Below are 13,267 nucleotides of genomic sequence, written 5' to 3'. Positions count from 1 at the left end.
TTCAAAATTATCCTTGAAATCCGTTCTCCGATACTCCGTTGGTCCCCGGTACGTACCACCAGCAAGAAACTGTTTTCTAGAAATCATCCACGCGCCCAGCTGCCACCAGCATAATAATCACTATTCTGGTATCCAAAATATACAAAATATATCTTCAAATATACCTTAACCAATAACCAAAATACCCCGACACTTAATCCAAGCATCCGAAAAAAATTTGCGAAAATCCATTATTTTTCGACCTTCTAGAGTAGGGTCAACCCTTAGGTCCATAAAGAAAATCCAATTTGCTGCCGTCGGAAAGTAGCGTCGATCTTCTCCTGAATCAGTTAAGGATCACTTTGAAGAGCACGTGTGCCACACCCGTTCAAGGTTCGCGTGGTTTGAATCAATATTTTCGTTGAAATCGTTGAAATAGATTTTAATGTCCCCCTTGGGGATCTTACTTACTTACTTACTTACTTACTTACTTACTTACTTACTTACTTACTTACTTACTTACTTACTTACTTACTTACTTACTTACTTACTTACTTACTTACTTACTTACTTACTTACTTACTTACTTACTTACTTACTTACTTACTTACTTACTTACTTGTCTGTCTGTCTGTCTGTCTGTCTGTCTGTCTGTCTGTCTGTCTGTCTGTCTGTCTGTCTGTCTGTCTGTCTGTCTGTCTGTCTGTCTGTCTGTCTGTCTGTCTGTCTGTCTGTCTGTCTGTCTGTCTGTCTGTCTGTCTGTCTGTCTGTCTGTCTGTCTGTCTGTCTGTCTGTCTGTCTGTCTGTCTGTCTGTCTGTCTGTCTGTCTGTCTGTCTGTCTGTCTGTCTGTCTGTCTGTCTGTCTGTCTGTCTGTCTGTCTGTCTGTCTGTCTGTCTGTCTGTCTGTCTGTCTGTCTGTCTGTCTGTCTGTCTGTCTGTCTGTCTGTCTGTCTGTCTGTCTGTCTGTCTGTCTGTCTGTCTGTCTGTCTGTCTGTCTGTCTGTCTGTCTGTCTGTCTGTCTGTCTGTCTGTCTGTCTGTCTGTCTGTCTGTCTGTCTGTCTGTCTGTCTGTCTGTCTGTCTGTCTGTCTGTCCGTATGTTCCTTATAGAATCGAAAACTACTGAACCAATCGGGATGAAAGTATGCATGTAGAGGTTTTTTGGGGCCAGGAAAGGTTTTAGTGATATATATATATATATATATATATATATATATATATATATATATATATATATATATATATATATATATATATATATATATATATATATATATATATATATATATATATATATATATATATATATATATATATATATATATATATATATATAGTACAATTAAATTGGATAAGTTTTCTTTTTATTTCCAGGTTTCGTCTTCTACTAAGACGCTCCAAAAACTTCAGTCTTTCTTGGCCCTTCTTTATCAACAGACTTCACAGCCGGCTATTAGAGTACAGGATAGTTACGGGGCTAGTGCAACAATCCTACTGACTATCTAGCAGTACCGCCTAGTCGAAATTCGAACATATGACGACTGGCTTGTTAGACCACCATCGTACCTCGAAACCAACTGAGCGGTTACTGTCAAACAGTGCCTGTAGCTGGTGATTCATACGCCTCTACCACCCTCCGCTTTTAGTTTGCACTCCGCCAAATATCGTCCGTAGCACCTTCCGCTCGAACATGGCAAGGGCGTGGATGCCGCCAAATATCGTCCGTAGCACCTTCCGCTCGAACATGGCAAGGGCGTGGATGTCCTCCGTGAGCAGCGTCACAGTCACAGCTTAATGGGGGACCCTACTCTAGAAAGTCGGAACAATCGAATTTTATTTTTTGCATTTTCGAAACATTTTTACCTTCAGAAACGTCATGCCAAAAGGATTTTTCGTGCATTGCTGTACGAAACTTTGAACGCGTTTTTCTCGAAAACATGTTTTTTTCAGCTGGCGGTACGTGTATCTTAGAATCTGGTTGTCCGATTTGCCTGAAATTTTTTGCAGCATGTGAAAATTAATTATCTAAATTGTTATATAGTCGTATTTTGATATCTCAAATTTTCAATTTTTTATGAGCTCTGGCGATTTTTGATGAAAAAACACCTTTCTTTTAGAAAAATTGCCGCCATTTTGGTAATTTTTAGAATTTGCAAAAACTGCTACGTAACAATTTAGGTATTGACCTGAAGCTTCAAAATTATCCTTGAAATCCGTTCTCCGATACTCCGTTGGTCCCCGGTACGTACCACCAGCAAGAAACTGTTTTCTAGAAATCATCCACGCGCCCAGCTGCCACCAGCATAATAATCACTATTCTGGTATCCAAAATATACAAAATATATCTTCAAATATACCTTAACCAATAACCAAAATACCCCGACACTTAATCCAAGCATCCGAAAAAAATTTGCGAAAATCCATTATTTTTCGACCTTCTAGAGTAGGGTCAACCCTTAGGTCCATAAAGAAAATCCAATTTGCTGCCGTCGGAAAGTAGCGTCGATCTTCTCCTGAATCAGTTAAGGATCACTTTGAAGAGCACGTGTGCCACACCCGTTCAAGGTTCGCGTGGTTTGAATCAATATTTTCGTTGAAATCGTTGAAATAGATTTTAATGTCCCCCTTGGGGATCTTACTTACTTACTTACTTACTTACTTACTTACTTACTTACTTACTTACTTACTTACTTACTTACTTACTTACTTACTTACTTACTTACTTACTTACTTACTTACTTACTTACTTACTTACTTACTTACTTACTTACTTACTTACTTACTTACTTGTCTGTCTGTCTGTCTGTCTGTCTGTCTGTCTGTCTGTCTGTCTGTCTGTCTGTCTGTCTGTCTGTCTGTCTGTCTGTCTGTCTGTCTGTCTGTCTGTCTGTCTGTCTGTCTGTCTGTCTGTCTGTCTGTCTGTCTGTCTGTCTGTCTGTCTGTCTGTCTGTCTGTCTGTCTGTCTGTCTGTCTGTCTGTCTGTCTGTCTGTCTGTCTGTCTGTCTGTCTGTCTGTCTGTCTGTCTGTCTGTCTGTCTGTCTGTCTGTCTGTCTGTCTGTCTGTCTGTCTGTCTGTCTGTCTGTCTGTCTGTCTGTCTGTCTGTCTGTCTGTCTGTCTGTCTGTCTGTCTGTCTGTCTGTCTGTCTGTCTGTCTGTCTGTCTGTCTGTCTGTCTGTCTGTCTGTCTGTCTGTCTGTCTGTCTGTCTGTCTGTCTGTCTGTCTGTCTGTCTGTCTGTCTGTCTGTCTGTCTGTCTGTCTGTCTGTCTGTCTGTCTGTCTGTCTGTCTGTCTGTCTGTCTGTCTGTCTGTCTGTCTGTCTGTCTGTCTGTCTGTCTGTCTGTCTGTCTGTCTGTCTGTCTGTCTGTCTGTCTGTCTGTCTGTCTGTCTGTCTGTCTGTCTGTCTGTCTGTCTGTCTGTCTGTCTGTCTGTCTGTCTGTCTGTCTGTCTGTCTGTCTGTCTGTCTGTCTGTCTGTCTGTCTGTCTGTCTGTCTGTCTGTCTGTCTGTCTGTCTGTCTGTCTGTCTGTCTGTCTGTCTGTCTGTCTGTCTGTCTGTCTGTCTGTCTGTCTGTCTGTCTGTCTGTCTGTCTGTCTGTCTGTCTGTCTGTCTGTCTGTCTGTCTGTCTGTCTGTCTGTCTGTCTGTCTGTCCGTATGTTCCTTATAGAATCGAAAACTACTGAACCAATCGGGATGAAAGTATGCATGTAGAGGTTTTTTGGGGCCAGGAAAGGTTTTAGTGATATATATATATATATATATATATATATATATATATATATATATATATATATATATATATATATATATATATATATATATATATATATATATATATATATATAGTACAATTAAATTGGATAAGTTTTCTTTTTATTTCCAGGTTTCGTCTTCTACTAAGACGCTCCAAAAACTTCAGTCTTTCTTGGCCCTTCTTTATCAACAGACTTCACAGCCGGCTATTAGAGTACAGGATAGTTACGGGGCTAGTGCAACAATCCTACTGACTATCTAGCAGTACCGCCTAGTCGAAATTCGAACATATGACGACTGGCTTGTTAGACCACCATCGTACCTCGAAACCAACTGAGCGGTTACTGTCAAACAGTGCCTGTAGCTGGTGATTCATACGCCTCTACCACCCTCCGCTTTTAGTTTGCACTCCGCCAAATATCGTCCGTAGCACCTTCCGCTCGAACATGGCAAGGGCGTGGATGTCCTCCGTGAGCAGCGTCACAGTCACAGCTTAATGGGGGACCCTACTCTAGAAAGTCGGAACAATCGAATTTTATTTTTTGCATTTTCGAAACATTTTTACCTTCAGAAACGTCATGCCAAAAGGATTTTTCGTGCATTGCTGTACGAAACTTTGAACGCGTTTTTCTCGAAAACATGTTTTTTTCAGCTGGCGGTACGTGTATCTTAGAATCTGGTTGTCCGATTTGCCTGAAATTTTTTGCAGCATGTGAAAATTAATTATCTAAATTGTTATATAGTCGTATTTTGATATCTCAAATTTTCAATTTTTTATGAGCTCTGGCGATTTTTGATGAAAAAACACCTTTCTTTTAGAAAAATTGCCGCCATTTTGGTAATTTTTAGAATTTGCAAAAACTGCTACGTAACAATTTAGGTATTGACCTGAAGCTTCAAAATTATCCTTGAAATCCGTTCTCCGATACTCCGTTGGTCCCCGGTACGTACCACCAGCAAGAAACTGTTTTCTAGAAATCATCCACGCGCCCAGCTGCCACCAGCATAATAATCACTATTCTGGTATCCAAAATATACAAAATATATCTTCAAATATACCTTAACCAATAACCAAAATACCCCGACACTTAATCCAAGCATCCGAAAAAAATTTGCGAAAATCCATTATTTTTCGACCTTCTAGAGTAGGGTCAACCCTTAGGTCCATAAAGAAAATCCAATTTGCTGCCGTCGGAAAGTAGCGTCGATCTTCTCCTGAATCAGTTAAGGATCACTTTGAAGAGCACGTGTGCCACACCCGTTCAAGGTTCGCGTGGTTTGAATCAATATTTTCGTTGAAATCGTTGAAATAGATTTTAATGTCCCCCTTGGGGATCTTACTTACTTACTTACTTACTTACTTACTTACTTACTTACTTACTTACTTACTTACTTACTTACTTACTTACTTACTTACTTACTTACTTACTTACTTACTTACTTACTTACTTACTTACTTACTTACTTACTTACTTACTTACTTACTTGTCTGTCTGTCTGTCTGTCTGTCTGTCTGTCTGTCTGTCTGTCTGTCTGTCTGTCTGTCTGTCTGTCTGTCTGTCTGTCTGTCTGTCTGTCTGTCTGTCTGTCTGTCTGTCTGTCTGTCTGTCTGTCTGTCTGTCTGTCTGTCTGTCTGTCTGTCTGTCTGTCTGTCTGTCTGTCTGTCTGTCTGTCTGTCTGTCTGTCTGTCTGTCTGTCTGTCTGTCTGTCTGTCTGTCTGTCTGTCTGTCTGTCTGTCTGTCTGTCTGTCTGTCTGTCTGTCTGTCTGTCTGTCTGTCTGTCTGTCTGTCTGTCTGTCTGTCTGTCTGTCTGTCTGTCTGTCTGTCTGTCTGTCTGTCTGTCTGTCTGTCTGTCTGTCTGTCTGTCTGTCTGTCTGTCTGTCTGTCTGTCTGTCTGTCTGTCTGTCTGTCTGTCTGTCTGTCTGTCTGTCTGTCTGTCTGTCTGTCTGTCTGTCTGTCTGTCTGTCTGTCTGTCTGTCTGTCTGTCTGTCTGTCTGTCTGTCTGTCTGTCTGTCTGTCTGTCTGTCTGTCTGTCTGTCTGTCTGTCTGTCTGTCTGTCTGTCTGTCTGTCTGTCTGTCTGTCTGTCTGTCTGTCTGTCTGTCTGTCTGTCTGTCTGTCTGTCTGTCTGTCTGTCTGTCTGTCTGTCTGTCTGTCTGTCTGTCTGTCTGTCTGTCTGTCTGTCTGTCTGTCTGTCTGTCTGTCTGTCTGTCTGTCCGTATGTTCCTTATAGAATCGAAAACTACTGAACCAATCGGGATGAAAGTATGCATGTAGAGGTTTTTTGGGGCCAGGAAAGGTTTTAGTGATATATATATATATATATATATATATATATATATATATATATATATATATATATATATATATATATATATATATATATATATATATATATATATATATATATAGTACAATTAAATTGGATAAGTTTTCTTTTTATTTCCAGGTTTCGTCTTCTACTAAGACGCTCCAAAAACTTCAGTCTTTCTTGGCCCTTCTTTATCAACAGACTTCACAGCCGGCTATTAGAGTACAGGATAGTTACGGGGCTAGTGCAACAATCCTACTGACTATCTAGCAGTACCGCCTAGTCGAAATTCGAACATATGACGACTGGCTTGTTAGACCACCATCGTACCTCGAAACCAACTGAGCGGTTACTGTCAAACAGTGCCTGTAGCTGGTGATTCATACGCCTCTACCACCCTCCGCTTTTAGTTTGCACTCCGCCAAATATCGTCCGTAGCACCTTCCGCTCGAACATGGCAAGGGCGTGGATGTCCTCCGTGAGCAGCGTCACAGTCACAGCTTAATGGGGGACCCTACTCTAGAAAGTCGGAACAATCGAATTTTATTTTTTGCATTTTCGAAACATTTTTACCTTCAGAAACGTCATGCCAAAAGGATTTTTCGTGCATTGCTGTACGAAACTTTGAACGCGTTTTTCTCGAAAACATGTTTTTTTCAGCTGGCGGTACGTGTATCTTAGAATCTGGTTGTCCGATTTGCCTGAAATTTTTTGCAGCATGTGAAAATTAATTATCTAAATTGTTATATAGTCGTATTTTGATATCTCAAATTTTCAATTTTTTATGAGCTCTGGCGATTTTTGATGAAAAAACACCTTTCTTTTAGAAAAATTGCCGCCATTTTGGTAATTTTTAGAATTTGCAAAAACTGCTACGTAACAATTTAGGTATTGACCTGAAGCTTCAAAATTATCCTTGAAATCCGTTCTCCGATACTCCGTTGGTCCCCGGTACGTACCACCAGCAAGAAACTGTTTTCTAGAAATCATCCACGCGCCCAGCTGCCACCAGCATAATAATCACTATTCTGGTATCCAAAATATACAAAATATATCTTCAAATATACCTTAACCAATAACCAAAATACCCCGACACTTAATCCAAGCATCCGAAAAAAATTTGCGAAAATCCATTATTTTTCGACCTTCTAGAGTAGGGTCAACCCTTAGGTCCATAAAGAAAATCCAATTTGCTGCCGTCGGAAAGTAGCGTCGATCTTCTCCTGAATCAGTTAAGGATCACTTTGAAGAGCACGTGTGCCACACCCGTTCAAGGTTCGCGTGGTTTGAATCAATATTTTCGTTGAAATCGTTGAAATAGATTTTAATGTCCCCCTTGGGGATCTTACTTACTTACTTACTTACTTACTTACTTACTTACTTACTTACTTACTTACTTACTTACTTACTTACTTACTTACTTACTTACTTACTTACTTACTTACTTACTTACTTACTTACTTACTTACTTACTTACTTACTTACTTACTTACTTACTTACTTACTTACTTACTTACTTACTTACTTACTTACTTACTTACTTACTTACTTACTTACTTACTTACTTACTTACTTACTTACTTACTTACTTACTTACTTACTTACTTACTTACTTACTTACTTACTTACTTACTTACTTACTTACTTACTTACTTACTTACTTACTTACTTACTTACTTACTTACTTACTTACTTACTTACTTACTTACTTACTTACTTACTTACTTACTTACTTACTTACTTACTTACTTACTTACTTACTTACTTACTTACTTACTTACTTACTTACTTACTTACTTACTTACTTACTTATTCAGCCGAGAGCCGGGGTGGCTCTTGCCGTATGAAGAATTCCTCTCCATTGTACTCGGTCCTGGGCTACTCGTCGCCAATTCCTGGTGCCGGTGGGGTTGTTGAAGAGAACGGATTTCACTACACAGTCGGCCGGCATCCTTGCGACGTGGCCGGCCCACCGTAGTCTCCCAACTTTCGCCAGGTGTACGATGGGAATCTCTCCAAGCAGCGCCTGTAGCTCGTGATTCATACGCCTCCGCCACTCTCCGCTTTCCGTTTGTTTCTTCCTTGGGGATCTTCCCAGACCAACGTGCCCATGCATCATATCTTTATTGACTTCAAAGCAGCATATGATACAGTCGATCGAGACCAGCTATGGCAAATAATGCCTGAACACGATTTTCCGGACAAACTGACGCGACTGATTAGAGCTATATTGGATCGAGTGATGGTATTCGTGCGCATTTCGAGAACACTATCGAGTCCCTTCGAGACGCGGCGGGGCTTAACATAAAGTGACGCCTGTTCAACATCAGTAGGTACCTGAACCAAAAGTAGCAAAACCAATGAGTAGGACATGACCAATGTATGTAGGGTGATTGATCGTGGTTCGGCCTATTCTCACTGTTTCACATAGCACACATGGACTAATGCACGTATATCTACAAAATCACAATGTTTTTCAAAAAAAATTGAGAATGTTTAGGAAGAATAACTAAAGACGATTCTATTTCTTAATTTAGAAGAAACTTTAGAGGGCCAGTTGAATTATAATTTGATTTTTAATGACAGTCAAATTATGATCCTGGTTCGGCCTATGTTGATCGTGGTTCGGCCAAGGGGTCGGTCACTCGGCACAGCCGTTTTTATGTTAGGCGACTTGAAACGAACCGAACTGTGCCGGTGCTGTACCGAAAGTGCCGAACTGGAAGATTTGTTAAATTCGTTAAAATCTGATAGATCTGGCAACCGTGCGAGATGATTTTGACAACTGGCAGTGCTCCCATTTCATAAGTAAAATTGAACCGGAGGTGTGTAAAGCCCTATAAATGTTATTTTTATAAGGCTTTAGAAGTGTGCCGTTTGCTATCTCTGCAGTGCCGGGGCACTATGTGCTGAGTGTCCGACCCCTTGGGTTCGGCCCATCGATGATCTTGGTTCGGCCTATTCCAATAAAAAGTTTCTGAAACGAATGTTTTTATATATTAACCAATTATAAATGGTATAAGCTTACTTTTGGTGCCTAATATAGTATCTCACTTCAATTTATCTACCTAGCAGTGTTAAATGAGCTTGTACATGGTCAATATTCTAACTATTTCGGGTTATATAAATTCAGATAATTTTTTACTTTCTTCGGAAGCATTACAAATAGTACAGATGTATTTTTGGGTAAATATAGTATCTTTTTTCACTTTATCTACCTAGCAGTGTTAAATAAGTTAACTTTCTCCTCCCAGTTGACCTCAAGGTACAACACTGATTCAACAAGCCAGGCGTCGCATGTTATAATTTCGACTGGAAGAGGCTGTAAGACTCAATAGGATCGAAGCACTAGTCTCGCAATTTTCCTCTATTTTAACAGGTGCCTTCGAAGAAAGACAGAATTTACATTTAATTTCAGTATGTTTTCAAATAGATCAGTGAAAATAGCTGCTCTTGAAATCACAACTGTGTTAACAAATAACCGGTCATACACCGACGTTAGTCGTTGGTTTTTGCCCTAATTCAGGGACAACAAATAATCCTAAATTCCTATCGTTAAAAGAATAGAAATTGGCGAACCGAAATACTTTTGAAAAATTTAAAAGGTAAAGCATACTTTTATTAAAAATTATTTACGAGCGTCTTAGTAGAACTCACGAAATATCGCGAACTAATTGGAAATGAATTCCTTTTAGTTCTACTATAATTTCTGCAGAAATTTGCCACGCTGATGAAGGTTGCAAGTCGTAACCGAAAAACGCGTATGAAAGTCAAATTATAGTAGAACTAAAAGGAATTCATTTCCAACTAGTTCGTAATACTATACTTTTATTGATTTTTCGGTAGAGTTCCCACAATCATGAATTTTTTTCCAGATAGTATTTTTCTGGATTGATGAGTAAATTTGCTTACATTAGCATAAAAAAATATTTATTTTTCAATACTTGGCTCAACAGCTATGAATTTTTAAAATAGGAGGTGTACATGAAAATCGAGAAATTTCCATTTGAGTTTTCTAGGAAAACACGATACCATGAATTTTTTAAATATTGTTTCATGCACAAGCCCTGAAGTCGTGTACAAGGTTGCATAAAATTCTGAAACATTACAATCCAGTTTGTACGCTTCTTTGGAAAAAAATACCCTCATATTTATTGTTAAGAAAAACTTAATTTTAGGATGCTAAAAATTTTGTTTCTGAAATGCATGAAATAATAAAATATGGCATAAAACACAACATTTAGATTTGACACAAGTGGTACGTACAGCCAGAAATTGGTTAAAACGTGGGCGAAGCGCGGCGCCACTAGCGGCGATTCAGTGAAGCTGATAGGCCGAACCACGATCATTTGTAGGCCGAACTAAGATCAAAAAATTAAAATCGTATTTTCTCAATAAGTCGTAATCTCGCTTTTTGTTTGGAATAAAACGATCCAATAATGGAAGAATATAGTTGAATCTATATTTTAAAATTGTTTTCAACCAATACTTCACAGACTAAAACACTTTCTAGGCGTTTAAAAAGAGAGCTTTGATGACGACATTAGAAGCCGCTTTTACATATGTTATAAATTTAATTATTTGAGATAGTTACATTAATTTTTATGGCAAATATATGAAGGCAATGCATAGGAAAATATTATAAGCTGCTTATAAAATTATTTTACCTTTAAATCTGTAAATATTTAATGAATTATCGATGATTATGCTAATAGGCCGAACCAGGATCAGTTTTTGCATAGGCCGAACCACGATCAATAACCCTAGTTTAATAGCCACACCACCCCTCTGCGATAAACTGAAAGTAGTTGATGATTTCGCATATTTGGGATCTCTGGTTATCACCGACAATAATATTTACGAGTAAGAAGATTCAACAACGCTTTCAACCTGGAAGCCGGATCTACTTTTTTCCTCTGCAAGATGCTTTGATCAAGGAGCATACGCCACCGCACAAAGCAGACGACGTACAAAAAGCTAATCGGACCAGTAGTCCTCTACGGACTTGAGACTGTAACTTTGCTTATGGAGGACATACGTGAACTTGCCGTATCTGAAGAAAAGTGATTGCGGACTTTATCTATCGGTCAATGAATTGGTGACGAGTAGCCCAAGACCGATTACAGTGGAGAGGAATTTCTGTTACGCAAAAGAGCTCTCCGGCTCAATGTTAGTAAAAGAAAAAGATACTGCTTGCAGATTTCCAACGCAGAATACCGGACGATTTCTTTTCAACGACCCCACCGGCACCAGTAACAGAGAGGCTCAACGGGGAAAGAAGACTCGATCAGGTCGAAAGTGATCTGCGACTTCTAAGACGCCAAGAAAATTGGTAATGACCCTAGATCGAAATGAATAGAAACGACTGCTTGAAACAGCACGAACTTTATCGGTCTCTTCACTATCGGTGCTTCACGGTGAGGGATTTAAATATTTTTTCTCATTTTCAAAATGAAATATATTCAATCAGTTTTTTGTTGTTGTTTTTGTTTCTAAGTAATCTTAGAAAGCAGTAAATATAACATTTTTTTAAATTTAACGTTGAACTGGAAGTAAGTAAGTTGAACTGGATGATTTTCTAAACGCGTAGTAGTATAGTATGTCACGGTGATGTAATTGCAACCAGTTTGTCAACGTCGCGAAGCAAGTTTACAGTGGAATATATCAAAAGTAAAGGTACTACTTAAAAAACCAAGCTATTACAATTCTTGAAATATGTTATGCTAACCTTAGAGCAATGAATATGTAACATCTTAACTATAAAACACGGTAGCATTAGATATTATATTTAGACTTAATAAATCATTTCGTTTTTTTCGATTCACTTCTGGTCTCAAGTGATAGACTTATACGAACACCCTCCTTTAAGGTACCTCTTTGCATCAATTCGTCGAAATTTTCCGAAGCATGATACGACTGTATGTGTTTTTTCAGATGTATTCTCTGCGTAAAATAGCGCTTATCGCATAAAACACATTGCAAAAAGCGCAAATCCGAGTGTGTCTTCTTGTGTTTAGTCAAATCGGAGCTGTTGGTAAATCCTTTTTGGCATATGTCGCAGATGTAATTCCGTGTATTAGTATGTGATCTAAAATTAAGTTTTTAGGAATGCAAAAATAACACCAATCAACACTGAATTACCTAATATGCGTTTTAAGGGCGCTTGATTGACTATAACATTTCCCACAATGTTCACACTCGTACGGTTTCTCCAGTGTATGCTTCCGAATATGACTTTTGAGATTGCCTGCTTGCACAAATGCTGCATCACAATAGTTGCACGAGAATAGCTTGACATTGGCATGCAGCCTTAGATGGTCGACCAGATTAGATTTTCGCTGGAACAGCTTACCGCACACTTCACAATTGTGCCTTCGTGATGCGGCGTCAGATTTTTGCTTTTTTGTACCGACTCGGGGTTTTTTAAGATTTTGCAGGATAAAATCAACTGCATTGGTTGCATCGCTCTCGATGCATTCATCGGAAAGTTCCGGGTTGTCGACGTTTGTCGACGAAACATCTAGCGTATCTTTTGTCAACAAGTATTCCTCTATCTCCGGAGCTGACATATGGGATTCAACGTAATTATCAATCAACACCACATTACTATCTACAATCTCGTCAACTTGGCCATCATCGCTTGCCGCGCACTCGATATCAAGTTTTATAAGTTGTTCGTTAGCTTGTGCTCTTAGCGTCTCCAAGACTGCGTTATTGCTACAACTTTCCAGAATGAAATTGTAGGCATCCTGCAGTCTCAATTGGCAGCTTTGACATATTTTAGGCGGTAGGTGATCATCTCTGGAACACTAAAATAGAGTGCACTAGTTGTAGTAGTTTACACTAAAAGTGATATTCACGAATCGAATGCGTTCGGTGTTGAAACTACTATTATATTAAACTAATACCTATGATTATACTTAGTCTTGCATTCTGATGTAGAGTATATTATTAAAATACTTCACTGGAATACTTACTGTAATCCCTGTAGTTTTCTGGAAAGCGGTATTCAGATTCACATCAATATCATGCAGGTAAGTATCGTAAATATTCAAAAACAAATTGCTCTTGTCAGTATCCAAACATACTCGACAGCATTTAATATAATTTTCTGATGTTATTTCCATGGCTGGGAGCAAATTGCTACTAAACAAAATCACATTTAACCAAAGATGCGTTTAGAACTTTAGAAACAAATGTGTATAAAACATTCGTTTCATCCTTACTGTCAAACTT

At 38.8% G+C, this 13,267-nt stretch overlaps 1 protein-coding gene across 1 annotated transcript; it reads right to left on the bottom strand.

The window, feature by feature from the left end:
• Positions 1–11,519: 11,519 nt before the first annotated feature.
• On the bottom strand, positions 11,520–13,192 carry LOC128743477 (zinc finger protein 271-like). Its single transcript, XM_053840069.1, has 3 exons — positions 13,009–13,192; positions 12,173–12,840; positions 11,520–12,119 (listed from the first exon to the last, which is right to left on the bottom strand). The coding sequence occupies exons 1-3, from the start codon at positions 13,156–13,158 to the stop codon at positions 11,834–11,836; spliced, it is 1,104 nt and encodes a 367-aa protein (XP_053696044.1). The 5' UTR covers positions 13,159–13,192; the 3' UTR covers positions 11,520–11,833.
• Between the last annotated feature and the right edge of the window lie 75 nt (positions 13,193–13,267).

This window comes from Sabethes cyaneus, chromosome 3, assembly GCF_943734655.1.
Source record: "Sabethes cyaneus chromosome 3, idSabCyanKW18_F2, whole genome shotgun sequence".
In the NCBI taxonomy this organism is placed as follows: Eukaryota; Metazoa; Arthropoda; class Insecta; order Diptera; family Culicidae; genus Sabethes; species Sabethes cyaneus.
The sequence above is the reverse complement of the archived record's forward strand: the minus strand, read 5'-3'. Positions and strand labels throughout refer to the sequence as shown.

Bases quoted from the DNA above. Each gene is read 5' to 3' on its own strand.
- LOC128743477 (XM_053840069.1), bottom strand. From the start codon at position 13,158: ATGGAAATAACATCAGAAAATTATATTAAATGCTGTCGAGTATGTTTG. The intron at 12,841-13,008 runs GTAAGTATTCCA...ACTCTATTTTAG, and splicing joins AGAAAACTACAGGGATTACA to TGTTCCAGAGATGATCACCT. The intron at 12,120-12,172 runs GTAATTCAGTGT...ACTTAATTTTAG, and splicing joins GCCCTTAAAACGCATATTAG to ATCACATACTAATACACGGA.